The sequence below is a fragment of the Ctenopharyngodon idella genome, chromosome 13 (genome assembly GCF_019924925.1).
Source record: "Ctenopharyngodon idella isolate HZGC_01 chromosome 13, HZGC01, whole genome shotgun sequence".
Taxonomy (NCBI): domain Eukaryota; kingdom Metazoa; phylum Chordata; class Actinopteri; order Cypriniformes; family Xenocyprididae; genus Ctenopharyngodon; species Ctenopharyngodon idella.
This window is the reverse complement of record NC_067232.1, coordinates 8,880,198-8,899,935: the sequence shown is the minus strand read 5'-3', so window position 1 is coordinate 8,899,935 and position 19,738 is coordinate 8,880,198. Positions and strand designations below refer to the sequence as shown.

General features: G+C 36.2%; 1 protein-coding gene across 2 annotated transcripts in view; it reads left to right on the top strand.

Moving 5' to 3' along the window:
• Nucleotides 1-18,201, top strand: part of galnt2 (UDP-N-acetyl-alpha-D-galactosamine:polypeptide N-acetylgalactosaminyltransferase 2) — an 84,732-nt gene extending 66,531 nt beyond the window's left edge. Inside the window, exons 6-16 of one of the 2 annotated variants that reach the window (XM_051918067.1) lie at nucleotides 390-455; nucleotides 1,828-1,949; nucleotides 6,533-6,620; nucleotides 8,687-8,774; nucleotides 10,025-10,128; nucleotides 11,430-11,556; nucleotides 12,264-12,356; nucleotides 12,554-12,637; nucleotides 13,106-13,232; nucleotides 15,346-15,465; nucleotides 15,553-18,201. In XM_051918067.1, coding sequence (XP_051774027.1) covers nucleotides 390-455; nucleotides 1,828-1,949; nucleotides 6,533-6,620; nucleotides 8,687-8,774; nucleotides 10,025-10,128; nucleotides 11,430-11,556; nucleotides 12,264-12,356; nucleotides 12,554-12,637; nucleotides 13,106-13,232; nucleotides 15,346-15,465; nucleotides 15,553-15,708 — 1,175 coding nt within the window. In that variant the 3' untranslated portion in view covers nucleotides 15,709-18,201. Of the gene's footprint in view, nucleotides 1-389; nucleotides 456-1,827; nucleotides 1,950-6,532; nucleotides 6,621-8,686; nucleotides 8,775-10,024; nucleotides 10,129-11,429; nucleotides 11,557-12,263; nucleotides 12,357-12,553; nucleotides 12,638-13,105; nucleotides 13,251-15,345; nucleotides 15,466-15,552 lie in introns of both variants that reach the window. The other variant, XM_051918066.1, reaches the window with a different exon arrangement.
• The last annotated feature ends 1,537 nt before the right edge of the window (nucleotides 18,202-19,738 follow it).

Sequence of the window (19,738 nt, the reverse complement as noted above, 5' to 3'; positions counted from 1 at the left end):
CCTACCTTTCCGTTTCCTTTAACTTTATGAGATGATTTAGCTTCTTCAGGGGGAATCCTTGATCATTTTCTGGTGGTTTTCTCTTTGCCAGCTCTCCCTTGGATTTTTGAAAAAAAAAAAAATAATTTGGCCCCTACTTCCATGCCTTTAAAGTTTCTCAAGACCAAAAAGAAGTGCATCTCTTAGTCATGTGCAGCTGTTTAAGATGTGCTTTTTCTAAATATATGGTGACTTTTACAAAATTGTGCAGACTTTTTCTGGATTAAGAAGGTGGCACATCTGACATTTTATCATATTTCTCCTGTGTATATTAACTACAGCATATAAAATAAAAGAGATGTACTGTCCTAATCACTTGAGCTGACACAATATTTTCTCTGGACTTTCAGCTGAAGATGGTGCCTTACTCGGGAAAATCGAGAAAGTCAGAGTCCTACGGAACGATCGTCGAGAGGGTGAGTGATTTATTACCCTCTAAATCACAGTAACACTATTAATTAACACTAACTATTAATCAAAACTATACCCAAGTTAATATGTAAGGTCTTTTTAGTATCCGCTCTCATGTAGTCATTAAAATCTAGGCATCTATTAAAACTATAGCCGAAGTTTTACTATTGCGACTAATTGTGACCAGCCTCAGCATGAAGTCATTAAAAGCACTGCATACTTCATAGGTGCAAATATGGAGAAAATAAAAGTAGAGAAAAGCTGGAGTGTATTTTTGGAAGGTGTTTTATATATCTGTCAAGCAAAAAATGCTGTTCTGTATCCAAAACTGCAGTTTGTTTATTTGATTCCAAAACCTTTTGTTCAAATCCTATTCCAGTCCAACTAAACAAGCTCTGTATTTGCTTTTAAAAGTTTTTTTGATACACAAATTACTTGATGGTAAGGAAACAAAGAACTAAAGTTTCAGTCCCTGGTGAAGCTCATAGTGAAATAAAGATTACATTTGCATGTGAGTGTAGGAATTAAAAATGTGCTCGTACAGATTATATAGATTTGGTTGTGATATTATAAAGAAGCAAACTGGTTAATTAGTATTTAATGTTTCTTAGTGTTTGAATTTGAAAATGGATTCTTAGTTGTCCACAAGCCACTAGATGAGCTTTCACATATAATCCTATTAATTCTGTATAGATAAAGTGTTTCCTTTACTTCGTGTCAAGCAGCCATACTGTATATGCGTTCCAAATACTTTGGCATGATGACAACTTTGGTTTGGTTTAGTTTTCGTTTAGTTTAAGTTTCGTTTTGTGGTTTGGCTTTTGTTTCTTGGTTTGGCTTTTGTTTTATTGTATTTTAAGGAATTTCTAAATAAACAGTAGGTAATAAAATAAGGAACAATAACAAGCAATAGAACAAAAAAAATTCAGGTATCTAACAGTATTATATTCAGATAAACATTCAGGAAAAAAAAAAGAAAAGATAATCGAATGTCAAATGTATTGCATGATTAGATATGATGCATGATGTAATACTGATATTGTCAGGATTTCTCCTTTTCCCCATTTTCCCCATAGGTGATTTTTGTCTACCTGTGTATATATTCCCTTCAGACATAACTGACTTAACACCTCACCAATAATAATAATTCCTGACCAAGATGGGCATCATATCATTACCTTTTCCAAAATTACTTTTTACCAAACTTGTTACCAAAGCACTGGTACTTTTGACTATCATTATGGTTCCCTGCACATGTGTTGTAGATCATTAGGTTAGGATACAGGGATAACAGCCTTCTGTGTAGTTCAGATTGCATCAGATTGCATTGAGTCTCAATCCTGTGTGTGTGTGTGTCTGTGTGTTGTGTATTATTAGGCTTGATGCGATCCCGAGTCAGAGGGGCGGATGCGGCCACGGCCAATGTACTGACCTTCCTTGACAGCCACTGCGAGTGTAATGAACACTGGTTGGAGCCCCTTCTAGAAAGGGTTGCTGAGGTCAGCCATGTTTTTCTTTCTCTGTCTTTTTATTTCTTCTTCTGACACACAAACAAGCAGAAAAACGTTGTGTCTTACAATTCTCAGATTTGGCAAATTAATCATTGCTTTTGGAGGCTATAATCAAACATGCTCATTACAGCAGCGGACGTTTAGCAGCTCACTGCAATTGCAAATGTCAGGCCAAGATGATAAAAGAGAAGAGTGGATGAGAAGTTATTGTGTTTTCTTTGGCTGCCTGTCTTGATGTACAAACTTTGCTTGCAGTGCCATATCATTATACCTGTTTGAGTCCAATCCTGCTGTCTACTGCCAAAAATTCTCAAACAAGCCATAAAAAAGTATGGACGGAAACTAGTGCTATCCAACACTGTGTGTTATATAGCATGTAGAGAGTATGGATAGGACATCAGTGTGTGCGCACAGGTGTGTTGAATCCAAGCAAACACACCCCAATGGCGGATGTGCAGGTCCGGTCTGGTTCAGGATCAGACTGACCTTAAAGAAATATTTGCTTCAGTTCCTTCCCTAGGCACACATTATTACTCTGATATTGCCTCAAGGCTTTTGACTCACAAAGTAAATAACAGGGAGTAGAAGAACAAGACACTGAAAGTACAAATTACTGGCATAAATGTAGTAATACATTTCATAACCCCATTTATATTGTTAGGTGTTTTCATTTCCAGTTGGATGACCCAGATAATCACATAATCAAATTGTGGAGTTGGTGACCCCAGAATTTATCCAAGCGCTTCATCATGATGATTATACAGAGCATGAATTAAATGTTGTCCTGCTTCTGGAAAAGTACCTTTAAACAGAACTTATGTTGAAGGGAAATAATTATTATAATTGAAAATGTATGTGTGTCGTGTAAGCAGAAATATACTGCCTTAATTTTTAGAACAGATTTGGTCAAGAGCGTAACTCCTACTGAATCTGTTTTTAATGGTTTTTGACATTAGTCACTTTTCCACTTGTTGCATCCACTCATCATTAGTCCTCATCAAGTTGAGTTCTTCCAGGTTTATATCAGTGCTGGCCTTAATACAAACCACATGCACAGTCAATACAATGGATTTCCAGTGAATGTATATAGGGCTCAGTGATATAGCCAAAAAATGTTATTGTTTTGATGATATTCATTTTTATTTATATATTGCTAAACATGTCTCTATGAAGCCATTAGTTATGAAAACCATTTAGTTTATAGGCAAAATTTGCAATGTGGTAAAATTGAGAAAAATCATTTTTGTACCATTCACTGAATAGGCTCCAATGTGTGAGAACAAACCCTCAAAATTCAGAATTTCAGGGCATGCAAGTCTTTTCCTATCACTAGACATATGAAAGATGATGTTAAATGTCAGTACTGTTATGTATAGGTTTTACCCATATTTATAGAAAGTTTGATTTTATTTAATTGCTTAAATTTCATATTATTTTCAATTATAGAAACTATCATTTTAACTAGGGATGCACCGATACCGTTTTTTAAGGACCGAGTACGAGTACCGATACTTTTTTTCTAGTACTCGCCGATACCGATGCCTATACATTTATTAATTTCTTTTTTTTTTTTTGTGATGTTGCAGTTTTCCAAGCACAACACAGTGAGACTAATGAATGTAGGACAGATTCTTTATTATTACTCTAATGAAAAAAGTAATAATTTTTATGTGCTTGTCACAAACTTAAAGAACAAAAATTTCACAGTGTCCAGTAACCTTCAAAGGGCATAATTACCAATATATATAATTGTTGTTAAATAAAAAGAAATTTACAAACTAATTACAAACAATACAACATATAGAGATAAAAATTAAATAACTTGTTTTTCAGATACAGTAGGTTTATTTACCATGTATACATTTATTTAACATTTTGTTAAATGAACATTAATGACAAATATAGGCTACGGTCCCTTTAAGACTGAATCCATGGATACTGACACATATCCTGTTTTCACCCAAATGTTTACGTCGACTTAAGCCATAACCGACTGTATTTACATGAGATATTTCACACGATTGACATTTTGACAACTATGTGTGCATTTGACCATTCAGGCACGAGGAGAATTGATCGCGCGCTGTCTGCGCGCATGCGAGAGAGAGCGCTTCTGTACGGTGTACATTTTAGGACTTCCTCACACCTCAGTCATACAACGAAAAGGCGTCATGCCTCAGACTAAAAGGCTTCAGGTCTCAGGAAAACCGACGTCAGGTGTCAGGTCTCGTACAATTAGGCATTAGACGAAACAGCCTCAGACGAAAAGGCATCGGATGAAACGGACTCAGACTAAAAGGCATCAGTTTGTTTTTTTTTTTGTTTTTTTATAGCCCAACTTTCTATTGGCTTTTATCCCATCATAACGCCGTCCTTCAGTTGTCTTTTTCTTTCTCCTTTTTATATATTTAACTGTTACTATACCCTAATTGATGTAAGATGTGTGTGCGAGCCTTAATTAAATATTACACTGGTTAGGTTCTATACAGAACAGAACATACCGATTTTCACATTGGTCTGCAGAAAAACAGCAATGGGCTGAATGAAAATGTAAAATGTGACTCTTCCATCCAGATAGTGGTATTCTGTTTTTATTGATATTTTTTATTTTTTATGCATTCCATTTTTATTCTTATGTATTTGTTTCCTTTTTATGTAAAGCACTTTGAATTACCATTGCGTATGAAATGTGCTAAATAAATAAACTTGCCTTGCCTAATCTACTCTCTGACAGTAGGTGGCGCTAGAACAGCAGAAATAAAGCCGTTTCCTTGGTAACCTCTGTACACAAAGCAGCTGTGCTTATAACAACGCAGTCAAATAGCTCGAAAGATTTTTTTACCTCTCATAAAAATTAACAATAAATAAAATTATTAATATAAAAATTAATAAAACAAAAAACATGGTTATTGTAGTTAACCATGGTAACCACAAATTAACCATGGTTTTGCTACACTATAGTTTATGGTATTTGTAGTAAAATTGTTATACAAAATAGTAGTCTATCAATCCGACAAAAAAAAAAAGTCATAGTTAACACACTTTTAACCATGGTTAATTTTCGTATGTGTTCACGATAGTTTGCAATGCAAGCTAGTTGCAATGTTATTTAGCTAACTTTTTATACATGCAAATAAAACTAGTGAATACAAATTTACAAAATAATCTCAGTGGGATATGTTTTGTACAACTTATTGTAACATTTAACAGAAAACTGCGTGCACGTGACGTCACATTGAGGCAGGGCAATTCGCTTCTTTCTAAGTTCGTTTCGTCTGATGCCTTTTAGTCTAAGGCCGTTTTGTCCAATGCCTTTTTATCGGAGTCCGTTTCGTCTGATGCCTTTTGGTCTGAGGCTGTTTCGTCTGATGCCTAATTGTACGAGACCTGAGACCTGACACCTGACGTCGTTTTTCGTGAGACCTGAAGCCTTTCAATCTGAGGCGCGATGCCGTTTTGTCCGATTACTGAAGCCTTTTAGTCTGAGGCATGACGCCTTTTCATTGTATGACTGAGGTGTGAGGAAGTCCTAAAATGTACACCGTACTACGCGATTCCGCCTATCCCGCCTTAATCGATAACGAATTGTGATTGAAAGCATGCAGTTCGCATTGTGTGTGTTGTCGTCATTAATTTGAAGTATTTCCACAGGCTGACATTGTTTCTGCTGCTGTCGTCGGTGTCTCTGTGCACGGAAAATTCTGTCAGTTACGTCACGTGAGGTATCGGTCTTTGGTGTCGGGGCTATTTTTACGAGTACGAGTACAAGTACATGAGCTAGGTATCGGGTCCGTGCATCCCTAATTTTAACCAAACAGTGATTTGTTGTTTCAAAATGTTTAATGCAAGAAGTAAAATAAATTACAAATCAAGTTAAAAATAATCAAAGCCTGTTTTCATTCAGCAAAACAATTTGTCGTTCACAATTGAGTAAAGTTAATTTATTAATTGAATGTATTAATTTATCAATTTATTAATGTGTTGCGTTAATATAACACACCGTATTTACATAGAATATATTTTAGAAAAATTATATAAAAATTGCCATGTGGAAACATTACAGCACTGTGACAAATGAATTAGTTAATTCAGAGGTGAAGCCACCGTTGGCATGATTTGATTCATCAGGGTGTCCCAGAATTGTCATGATGAATATTGGAAGATGTCTGAGGAGCAATACATTTATATTTAGTGTTAAATTCTCCACGCTTGTCACGTAGAGTTGATTGCCTGTCTTTTCTGGAGTGTTAACTCATGGTACTTGACTTTAAATACTTCAGTGATGTGTCAGCGAAGCTCACGAGATTAATGGGATTTTCCTAGGTATTTCTTATGGATTTGCCGTGATTCGTAACGGCAGTGCAGTGCACGTTTCTTAGTTCCATGATCGGCATACGTCAGGACTTTCAGCGATTTTAATTCTGGTTTAATTTTATTGTCTCTGTCAGTTGGTACATCTTTAAAGAATGCATTGTTTCAGAGATGCGAGATGAAATCTGTTTTCATATGCTTGTACTCTAACTGTCATTGTACTGTCAGCCCAGATTCACATCATTTATTCTTCTCGGCAGGATAAAACTCGGGTTGTGTCACCCATCATAGATGTCATTAACATGGACAATTTCCAGTATGTGGGGGCATCTGCAGATCTTAAAGGAGGTAAATCGCTTTCATCAGCTCTTTTAACACGACAGTGAAATCACTATCCAGAGCTGTTTGTGTGTGTATTTGATATGATTACATCCTTTCATGCACTTGTTTAAGGATAATACAGCAGATGTCATTTGTTATGTTTCATGTGCAGGGCTATTCTGTGTGTGGTAAGTTTAAATGCATGCATGGAGTGAGAGCAATACAGAGAGAATCTGTGGAGACAGCACAGTGTGTAAAAGAGTGAGAGAGCATGATGAATCTTAAAAAGAGGAATTGTCCTTTTGGAATGGAAACCATTTGATTGATTTTTGTCTGGGGGTTTTAGGCATAATGGCTCTGTATCTCTGAGTGGAATAGCTTTTCTTCTGAGCTCCGAGGCTTCTGGATGCAGTGGGAAATAATATGGAAATGGATCTATCCATGTTGGTTTCACTGTATTTTATAAAGCAGCATGGGTTATAAATATCATTTTATTTATATAAGGCTTTTTTTCAGTACATTCTGGTTAAATGAGAGCTCTATGTGCTAGTTAACTGGCATTCAGACTTTCTCCTCAAATGTATGACACACAGTGGTGTTCATCTGGCATTTTCTCCCTCCTTTCAGAATATGTTCAGAATGGACTACTGCACACAGTATTTACTGTATACAGTACGAACAATACCAAACATTTTAAACAGGAGTAGCGTCACTTTGATATGCTTCATTTTGATTTTTGGGAATCAAAATTGTTATTTATAGTTACTATTTATAGTCACTTACTAATTTTTATCTTCTCTACAAATTTCTGCTTTTAATTAACACTTAAAATACATAATCTGTTTAAACTTACGTTTTAGGGGCCGTTTATACGATACCGTTTTCAAATAAAAACGGAAAACTTTTTATGCGTTTTGGCCGTTCATTTACACGGCAACGGCGTTTTGGTGGCCTGAAAACGCAAACTTTTGAAAACAGGTTTCAGAGTGCATGTTTTTAAAAACTGTCTCCGTGCCGTGGTCACACTAGACTTTGAACGTGCGAAATTTCTTCGGATGCTGTAACGGTCGTGATATGACGTCACGGTCTAGAGTCTTTTTTATAAACATGAATTCAACATATAACTTAAAGTAATACATTAAAAATGAAAAATGAAAATCACGTAATGCGAATTCGCAGGTCAGAGTTCACCAAACTTGAACTTTGGAACGCAGCGAACGTGCGTTTGAATGGAAGTCAATGGAACGAAAAGTGCAGTGTGACCGCCCCTTAAACAACACAAACGCGAAGCTGTGAAAACGATGACGTCATGCACATGCGCGTTACATGTTCGGTCTATAGTGTTTTATCGCCATCTAATGGCTTGCCAGCAGAATACAGCGTTTTTATTTTTTTTCGCGGATTCGTATGAATGGGGATCGTTTTGACAATGGTATCGTCTGTACGAGGAAAAACTTCTCCGTTTTGACCATATCGTTGTCGTGTAAACGTACCCTTAATCTGTAGGTTTTGTATCTGTATACTTAAGAAATGTGAAACTTACATTTTATGTAATTTTCAACGCTCAATCCTTCTTAATATTTAACCATATAAAGCTACAGAGCGTCACATTTATGTTGATTCTTGTGTACAGCCGACAGAAAACAAGACACACTGCAGAAAATAAGACAAATGTTGTGCCAACTGCAAAGTTTAAGGATGCAGCATTTCATTTACAGAGCCAAAGCCTAAAATTCATCATTACTTAAAACTTTAATACTATTCTTTTGCTGTCTGGCAAGCATTGGCATTTCCTACTGGAAATGCAAATGGGGTTTTAAGCAGGTTTTGTGTAAAATGTATTTTCATGAAAAGAAATGTTACATGCAAACATTTGCATGCTTGCGTACAGTATACAGTACATGCTGCATACTCTTAAAATAGTATGGTAGTATGCTGTTCTGAACAAAGCCTTAGTCTTTTCATCAGTGAAATTGCAGTATCATTAATATGCTCACTTATTCCCTTACCTGACACATGGCTGAGCCAGGGCATTGAACCTACATTTAAAATCAAGAGCTTCATCCCTAATGTAATGTCTAATCTTTATCCAGGTTTTGATTGGAATCTAGTTTTTAAATGGGACTACATGACCCTGGAACAAAGACGGGCACGGCAAGGAAACCCCATTGCTCCTATCAAGTAAGAATTCGTCTTTTCTTAAATATCTGCTTTGTAATGTTTTGGATAAAAACCTGATGACGTATGACTGTCAGCTGACTTGGGAGCTGCTTTTTATCCTCCTTACATTTTCTCTAATTAATTAATTAATTGTTGATAGTACAATACTATTGGTGTGCATTCTAACTCCCACTGACTAGTGCTGATAGAATACTGAGGATGATGTCATTGTTACATTTGCATACTGAACTGTGATTGGTTTTCAAACATCAGCGGTTATATATCCAGGATTATTTGGTTCGTTTTGCCTAACATTATTATTTTGCTGATTTACGAGCACTGGTGTTTCCTTAAGAAAATGCAAATAGTTTTATCTGTGTTATTTATATACTGCCTGTATGTATGTATGTATGTATGTATGTATATGTATGTGTGTGTGTGTGTGTGTATATATATACATATATATATATATATATATATATATATATATGCTATTATAGTATTTTGCGTCTAATCGTTATAATTTAATTTATTTCAGCTTTATTTACATTACCAAAAATCATTTTTAATCGTTTTAGACAACAACACTAATTGCTGAATTACTTTTTATTTTTTGTCCAACTTCTATGCTCTCAAACATTGCACAGTAAACTAATGTAAAATTCTGTTGTCAACATGAGAAAAGGTTCCCATAAAGTTCTTGTAATAACAAAACAAGTTTGTTCGAGGAGCCCATGTACTTGCTTGCTTGTTTGTAAAAGGTCCATCCTCCAGGGAGTGACTCGAATCATTAACAGCTACAAGCGAGTGGGAAAGAGAAAGTAAGGTGTAAAGCGACCGAAATGGGAGATTGTATAGACGGTGCATTGCTGATGTGAAATCTCAATCACTGTGCAGCGAGTACATTAAAAGTGCATTAAGATAATAAACTGTGCAGTTTCTCTTGACAGTGCCTTTATGGGATGTGTTGTGTAAAAGTCTTCATGACACAGCACTCTTCATTCTTGTTTAATGATTCCAGTGTTGTTTAATGACTTTGTTTATGGAGCTCTGATCAGTTTGCTCTATCTAAGTATCAGAGAGGGAACCGAGCACAGAATTTTGTAAAGTCACAAATGGCAACTAAAGCAACACACATCGCCAGTATGTGAAATAGTTGTTTAGTATAAATTTTATGGAAAGTAAGTTCTATGAAGTATGCTGGTGCTAAGGAAGTTCAAGAATCTGTTTGATCTTATCTCATTCTTCATGTTTTGCGTTATGTTGTCTAGGACTCCCATGATTGCCGGTGGCCTCTTTGTAATGGATAAGAACTACTTTGAGGAGCTGGGGAAGTACGACATGATGATGGACGTGTGGGGAGGAGAGAATCTTGGTGAGTTGAGGCTTTATTTCTCTAAATGCCCTGTATTTCATCTGTTGTGCTGGGACAAGCTGATTGGAGCTGACTGACTGAAGACAGTAGATCTTATCAGTGTAACCATGTGTCCTTTATTGATTCAAAGACAAAGATTTGGCTATTTAAAGTGCGTGCGTGTGTGCGCGTATGTGCGTGTGTGTGCGCGCGCGAGTGTGTGTGCGTGCGTGGCATGAGGAGAAGCTATGAAGCTATGTTCTTTAACTTATTTTGTTATATATATGTGTGTGTGTGTGTGTGTGTGTGTATATATATATATATATATATATATATATATATATATATATATATAATACACACACACACACAGTATATACAAGTTTTTCATATTTTTGGCAGATAATACAACTCTTTTAGCGAGTTTGATAAATGCATAAAGTATCATGTGCTTAATTTACTATAAAGCAAGACAAACGAAAAGGAGAGAAAGAAATAGTAAATTGTCTAATGCATTCATTTTTATTCCTACCAAAGTCACTTTAATGCATATCACATTGTAATTGCTACTTATGAACTTTTAAGTAGGATCTATTTATGAGGGTTTGAAGGCAGTTTGACTTCATACATCCACTAAAATGATTTTAGAACTAGTTGGTCACATGCAAAAATGACTCAAGTTTGAAAAAAAGGTCTAGCACTGATTGTTTACAAAGGCTGCGTGGTTTAATTTAATTTAATGCCATGAAATTCATGAATTTGTGTCACATGAGTGTGGCTTAAGTGTTCAAATACTTTGTGGCGCCACTGTATATGAATACTGAATATGAGATCATGGTACTTCTATCATTAGATTGTATGAGATAATGCCTTACCCATCCAAAATGTAATGTGCCCATCTAAGGGACAATTCAGGTCACCACAGAAGAACTATTGCTTTTTTTATATGATTAGCAATGAGACTTGAATAGAAACTGCAGTGTAAGACTCAATGAGGTGGAGATTTTCAGGCTTTGACATAATGTCTGTGGCATGATGGATTCTGAAAGAAATTTCAGTTCATTCCACAAACACAGCACTTTTCTCAGCTGTGCTGCTTGTGGAAAAGTTTACAAGAACTCTTGAAATTATCCTTCAGCCTGGAAAAACTTTGTGTTTGAGAAGTTTGCAAAGACCAAGAAGTTTCACAGAGTTTGTTTGTTTAGATGTCACACACACGCTATGACGTTTGGCTCTTTGGAAATCTGCATTTATGAACTGATTGTTTGTGCGTTGTGATATGATATGTCTTATTAATCTCTGATTGCTGCTGTGCTTCTCAGAGATCTCATTTCGGGTCTGGCAGTGCGGGGGCAGCCTGGAGATTATTCCCTGCAGTCGAGTGGGTCATGTCTTCAGGAAACAGCATCCATACACTTTTCCAGGGGGCAGTGGCACCGTGTTTGCCAGGTATCCACCATGTTATGTTATGTTATGTTATGTTATGTTATTTTATATATTATATTATATTATATTATATTATATTAAAAAATGTGGGATTAGTAAACAAATCTTTTTAAAGAAATTTAATACTTTTATTCAGCAAGTATGCATTAAATTTATCAAAAGTTACAGTAAAGACATTTATAATGTTACAAAGGATTATATTATATTATATTATATTATATTATATTATATTATATTAATCATAATATAATATAATAAAATATAATATATTATAAACAGTCTATTTTTCAGTCCATGTTACAAGATACTTGAATGTAGTCAGGATTGTTGTAATCTTGCTAGACGTTATATTTTTGAACACCCAGGGTGAGCAACGTTACAGTAGCTAAAGAACACAATTTTTATTTATCTTATGTTTTGTGATTGTTCAAGCAATTTGAGCCCTTTAGTAGTCTGGTTCATGTACTCCATCCAGTGGGTGAATCCAGCACTGCAGCCAGTGATAAGTGGGCTCTTGTGAGGCAGTGCAGTTGAAATTTAAAGTGACATTCTGTCATAATTATAAAGCACCCAGTAATATGCTGCAGAAGGTCCATTAGTGTTGAAGTTAGATTCAGGAATAATGGACATGTTATGGTCATTAGCAGAACATCATTATCACTATATAAAATGTATAAATTACTCTCATCTGCTTGTGTTTGTCTTTACAGGAACACAAGGCGAGCGGCAGAAGTTTGGATGGACGATTACAAGAATTTCTACTACGCTGCTGTGCCCTCAGCCCGTAATGTGCCCTATGGCAAGTAAGTGTGTATCTTAATTAGCAAATATTATTGCTTAGAGAAAAGTTTGGAACAAAGTAGGACATGAGGTCACTGCCAAGGCCACAAGAGTACGAACAGCCACTGAAGAATCATTTCAAACATGGCTAAGTGAAGATCTCAGTTGTGTAGACCGTTGAAATGAACTCCACATGACTAACTTTCCTCATTGTTTGCAGCATTCAAAGCAGGTTGGAAATGAAGAAGAGGTTAGGCTGCAAACCATTTAAGTGGTACCTGGAGAACGTCTATCCTGAGTTACGGTGAGTGTATGACCTGGGAATAATAAAAATAGCTCTTGGATCACTTTGGCCTTGTTTACATGTGCTATTATAATCTGAAGATGGTCTATGACGTTTTGTGCATAAATGTGTATGAGCTATTTGATTCAGATGGTTTTCTGTACATAACCGGCCATTTAAACCCCTGATTGATTAATAGGCGAATCCGAATCCTTTTTGTGTTTACTCTACAAATGTAGTGTGGCGAGATGTTTCTGAGTACTTCTAAATGTGGATTGAGTGATTGGATTACAAAACATTTTAATGAGACTAATGTTAATACCAAGTGTAGATGGAGCCTTTAACTCTTTCACTTATACCTAGACATGAGTCTAGTCTACATAGACTTGTGACTTTAAAGTAATTAAACTTTATTCATGATAAACCTTTTGGGCTGCAGTTCAAAAGTTAGCTTAATCAAACCTAACTTGATGTGTCTGTCTTGTTTAGGGTCCCGGATCATCAGGACATAGCCTTTGGAGCACTACAGCAGGGCCAGAACTGTCTGGACACACTGGGGCACTTTGCTGACGGTGTGGTGGGGGTGTACGAGTGCCACAACGCAGGGGGCAATCAGGTACCAATCCGATCTCAGGTACTGAACAGTCTTATGTCTGGTGTGGCAGCAGAGCACTGGGTGATGGACTCGCCAGTGGGTTTGGGTTAGTTTTAAAGGAATGATGCACTTGTGAAGGGTGAGTGATGTATAGATGAGGGCCACATGGTAGTTTCTGGATCACTTTACCAGCTTTTATCTTCTCACAGTGTGCATGTCTGAGGGATTTAAAGGGTTCATCACACTTAGGGTGCTTTCACATTAGCACTTTTGGTGTGCACCCGGGTTCGATTGATGTCAGAGTTCAGTTTGTTTGGACGATGTGAACACTGTTTTCCGAACTCAGGTCCACACCCGTAAACTGTACCTGAGCCCACATAAATAGGGTTGTCTGGGGTACAGGTTATATGATCTTCAGTGCAGATATGAACACAATCATACTAAATCACGGAAATGAACCGCTATTGATGGCATACGATTTGATGAAAGTGTGTGTGTGTGCGTATTCTTGCACTGACGCACTGCAAGCAGAGAGAATGTAGGTCTCATTCCTGCTCCCACGTTCTTTAGAATATTTGCAGTGAATTTGCGGCAGATAGACGCAAGTGCCATTATGTGCTGACAATTTGAAAACAAAACCAAAAGTGTAAAAAATAAATAAATAAAAAGAACAAAAGTGATGCAAGCAACTATATCCGTTTTGGCGCCTTCTGGCATCTGACATGGATATGCAGCTGCAGTTTGATAATGCAAGTGTACCGTGGTTTGGACCCAAATAATATAATGTGAACAGGGACCAGCGGGGGGCAGGGGGAGGGGGGGCAGTAGAACTCTGGTTTGTACCAAGCAATCAAACCAAGTGTGAAAGCACCCATATACATAATTTTCTATCTATGAAAAATAATATAATATAATATAAAAACTTTTTTTTCTTCCCTAGTGGTACTACAGTATGAAAAAATGTGATTAACAATTTAAAATTTTAAATAGTAAAGTATAATATATGAGTATGGGTCATTGACAAATAAGGTTTTTAAAAGTGTAAAAAACATAATGGATTCATTTTGAAGTTTTATTAAGCATTAACAATTAGATTATGTGGTTTTTATAATCAGTTAACACTGCTTTTTTACTTTTTTTTTTTTTTTTTTTTTTTTTTATAAACAAGATGGACAAAATTTGTCACCAAAAAAGTCATTCGGTTTAACCAAAATTTCAGTTTTACCAAATGGCACTTTTGGTTATACCGAATGACGATATTTTCAAACAATGCTAACAGGCTGATAGCTTGATAGCTAGCTAGCGAAAGGACAATCAAACATTTTATATTCAGTACAAGTTTTTAAAATATTACAACATTTTCCATGTTTTATAGCAGTTATACCGAATTACCTCATTTTTCGGGACATGCAAGTGAAAACATGAATTTTTCAAATAATTAAAAGAGTTAATTACTTTGGTTCACCTCCATGTCGTCCTTTGCAGGTGTCTGAATGATATCACATACTGTCACATGATACTGACCGCATGACTTGATCCAAAATGGTCCCTTTGTATTGGTTACTCTGAATGGCATCAATGAAATTCATTTTTCCCGGACATTCTTTCTCATAACAAAGCAACGACTTCTACACGTACACGTACATGCACTATGTTGATATATTATGTTATAAAATAATGCCAGAATAAAAAATATATATATATATACGTTTATTATATTTAAGATATCTTAATCACAAATGAAATGGCTGTATTGGCCTGTGGACAGTTACCCTAACCCTAAATCTTTAAAATACCTTTATATGTAGCAAAATATATCTAAAACCTTTTAGATTCAATAAAAGAGATTTAGTTGTACTACCTTACATACTTTGGATGTCATATCTTTGTTTTTTATTATTATTAAGGCCTCGACACCCCTCAAAATATATATATATATATATATATATATATATATATATATATATATATAAAATATATATATATATATATACAATTAACTGCCTGTTAATCTAATTTTTATGTGTGTTTTCTTGTTTCTTGAGCTGTTTTTGTTTTTCAAGTTCCTGTGTAGATTTATGTGGAATGGATGTATTTACTGCACATGTTCCCTGCTTATGTTTCTGATGAACAGGAATGGGCCCTGACTAAAGACAAATCAGTAAAACACATGGACCTTTGCCTGACGGTGGTGGATCGCACCGCTGGCTCACAGATCAAGCTGCAGGGCTGCAGGGAGAACGACAGCAGACAGGTGAGCATGCTGTGCTCAAAGCAGGGGTTTGGAGGAAGCGCTGCTACTCAGACTTTCAACATCATCATTGTTATTTTTCTGTTGCAGAAATGGGAGCAGATTGACAACAACTCCAAACTGCGGCACGTTGGCAGCAATCTGTGCCTGGACAGCCGGAGCGCGCGGAACGGCGGTCTGACGGTGGAGGTGTGCAGCCCGTCGCTCACCCAGCAGTGGAAGTTCACTCTCAACCTGCAGCCGTAGCTCGACACCGCCGATTCCATCCCTCCCCTTCTCGCCCTCGGACAGCCCGTGCTGGGCACGCACTCGCCCCTCAGAGAAAATCGCTGCCCAGATACAGACTCGGGGCCGCCACGGTGCGGTCTGGTGGTCCTCAAGGGCCACGGGGCAATGAAAACACAAACAAGATGATGATGACTATTTCCATCTAACTATATACCTCACTGTTTCATCTGTTGTCCAGCTCTTGGAAAGTGAATCTTAAGTGTCTAAACTGTATCCATTTTTGGAGGTTTTCTTCCCATTTTCCGATGCAAAGGATGCATTATTTTTTTGTCTTTTCTTATTTTTCGCCTTTTCATGTCTCATTTTCTCGAATTCCAGCACATTTTCTTTTTTTTTTTTACAATGGACATCCATTGTTATTTTATTTTTGTAGTCACGTTTCCAATATTGTTGAATGTAAATGACGTTTTATGGAGGCTCCCTTCCTGCGCTGTGATCAGATTGGATTTCAAGACTGTTGTAGTTTGGGTTTGATTTAATTTGAGGGTTCGTGGGATTGAGGGGAGGACTCATTTATGCGCGCACCAACACACTTTAACTGTGGAGGACAGCGGCAGCCTCGTGCTTTTCAGCTCACGGCGCGCAGGGGGGAAAAAAATCAAGAGACCATTTTTGTTGTTTTCTAGTTTTTATTAAATTGTCAATATGTCTTTTTCTGGTAAAGGTGCAATGTGTAAAGTTTCAACCCGCTTTCCGTAAGGGCCCCTGGTGTGTTCTGAAGGAGAACCAAGGCATTGTACAGAACATGACTGCTGGATTCACATACTGTAGCACTGGCTGCTAACAAATCTAAAACAGGTCTTCAAACACAAACAAATGTTTCTCAGCCACATTTTTCTCAGTAATCATTTATTTCTTAACTCTATGTAGCCTTTATTTACTTCGCCAAGTGTATTATGTAAAATAATCATGGTAATAACCTAGTAGGCTGATCTGAAGCTTTGCTCCCTCTTTGGGATTTAAAGCAAAGATGGATGTGTGTATTACTCCTCATCTTCCATGATTTCTTCTGACTTTGTGCAGTGCGTGTTCTGGATCATAACATGGGCGTTGGAAAGGCTCCTTTCCTGCCTCCTTAAAGCCCTGGATGTTTTATTCTCAAGATCAATCATGATCCTCAGCAGCTTTGGCCAAACGTGGCACATTATGTCATTACTTGAGCATCCTCATTCTTCTTCTTTTCATGGTTAAAAGTTACTGCCTTTGTTATCCATGATACTGTAAAGAAAATGTGAGTTTATTTTGTGTGTGTATGAGTGTGTTTCTAAGCAGCTTTCAAAATGCACATTTGAGAAGCATCTGGACTCACAATGGAGAAGCGCAGCACGATTTGTTTGTGTGTCCTTTTATTCGCCATTTAATTAATCGCCCGAAATACTTTTTTCACATCCAAACCTTGTGAATTATTGTGGTACTTCAGTTGATCTTAAAAGAACTTGTTACTGTAAATCCAACAGACAAAGAAGCCTGTGATATGTGAAACCGAATCTGTTAACCCACCTACCTTTCATGTATAACGCCGTAGCATTCTGACTAACTTATTGTAGGCTAGGAAATCAAGACTAAATGAGTCCCTGACTGCCTTTCGGTCAGCTCTCCTCATGTATCAGCATTAAGTGTTATGTTAATCTTAGACTTGTATATGTTCGATTCGTCTGCACCACCCTGTGTTGTCCCAGAATCGCAGTTCTCCATTAGTGAGTATGAAGATGGCAACAGAAACACATGGAAGACGCTTTGTCTTGATGTTTCAGAGCCTGGGCAGAGATTGTGTGGCCTTTAGGAAGAAAATCAGTCCACTTACCTGAATTTTAATGTCCGTGTTCTGTAGCGTCATCAAGTTTCCTGTAGTCAGATGAGTCTGCTGGATGGGAAAGCAGGTGTAGATGTGGACTGCACTTTTGCCATAGTGAATCACACCACCTTTCTCCAGTTTAAAAGGAGAAGCCTATGAAATGGTATAAAGTTTGGGCTTTGATCGATGGGTTTTTTTAAAAAAAGAACTTAGCCAAATTTGGAGCAATACGTGATGGCTAATCTTTGAATTGGATGAAATGTTTACATAGCACAGTGTGCCAAAGTCATTTGCTGTTTGATTGAATATGGAAACAGACTAATACTCCAGACTAGGACCGTTTAATTTTTAGTAGATGAAGGACATGTGACCCCACCTTTTTTTTTTTTTTTTCTTTAGTTTCCTTGAAAGCCAATTTTAGGAAGGTCTTGATGTTGCATTAAACGGCAAAGGAAACAGCATGGGGTCAACAGTTGTAATAGTGTATATGTGTGTATATACAGTATGTATGTCCATGCATGTACATTTACACATTCAGTTGCAGTTATAGTGATTTGGTCAACTGTACAGCGCTTGTATTTGTTCATTGTTTTATAGATATTGCAAAAGTTTGAATGACAAAAATAATTAACTTAAATAAAAAAAAATTATATACATATCCAGTGTCCGTTAGTGTTTTCACATATTAACAAAACTAAAAGGAAAAATAATTGCATAAAAATCAGGGTTTTGTTCTACTTTGAGGACCATTAGAATTTTTTGCATTGTAAATTATATTTATATTTACAATATGTGACTTGCAGTATAAAAAAAAAATATAATAATAATACTATTTGCATTTTTTGTTAATCAAAGGCAGTACAACAAATGCTACAATAATTTCATTTATATATGAATAATTATTTTATGTTCCTGTTGCAAGTACTGCTTTTAATTTTAACCTTTTATTTTAAAAATCATTGCAAAAATTAAACCTAAAAGTTGAAAAAAAAAAAAAAATATATATATATATATATATATATATTATATATAATTTACAGCAATAAGAAACCTCAACTTCTCATAAAAATGAAACCATACTAGATGCATTAGGATAACGAATGGGCAAAATATGCTTGCTTAATTGCCCTGAAAATAATGTAACTATGCAAAAAAAAAAAAAAAAAAAAAAAAAAGGTTCTGTCAGTAGGGGGAGACCGGGGATGAAAGTAACAACTTTTGTTTGAGTATTGGTAACTCAGTGGTTGTGCTAGATCTCTCAAAATTTGATCGATGGTAGCCACTTTTGTCTACAAATATAACTTACTTAGACGTTTACTACACAATCACAGATTATGTGAGTTATGCTGCCTTTACGTGCTCTCGGAATTATCGTAATTACGAGTTTCCTAGGTTAAAAATTGCACATGAACGCCCTCCAATTTCAACTTTAATGCGATGAGCTCGTAAAAACGACTTCAGAAGTGGGAATTAACAAATTTCCGATAGCACGTGAAGGTAGCATTAATGTAACACAGAAAGAGTTCCGTTGTTACAACCTACCCCACACTGGGATGACTTGTATGGACAAATGTAACGAGAGCTAATTTGCTGAAATACGATTCACACAATCTAAATTTATGCAAGATCGTTATTGAAGAACAAAAATAATCAGTTTTGAAATTAAAGTGAACAATTTAAAGTGACAAAAACTTTGCTTTTATATCTTTAAATTTAACACAAAACAATTGCCGTTTGTGTGAGTGTTCGTGTGTCTGTACTGTATTCCTGTCACATAAGGGTTCAGTCACTAGCTATGTTGCCATCCACCTATTTTATGTGAAATTTGGGTTATAACATAAAAAACGCTAGATGGAAATGCCAAGATTCGAATAAGTTCTAAAAAATGTGCACAAAAAAACGTATGTGGCCAAATGAGGCAGATAATGTTTTTATTCGATACGACCTCAATGCGCAAAAATAAAAAACTCACGTGACTTTGCCTTAACAGCGGATGCGATTGATAACTGAAATCATTAAAATGTTTTTTTAATTATTATTTTTATTGAATTGTTACAACTATCCCCACCAAAAAATTATTAATAATAATAATAATAAAAAAGCCAAATCATAGCTAATTGTTTTAGCACGTGGGTTTGAAATTAGCATGAACGCAAAACACCAAATTAAACTAGAGAAACAGCTACTTTAGGT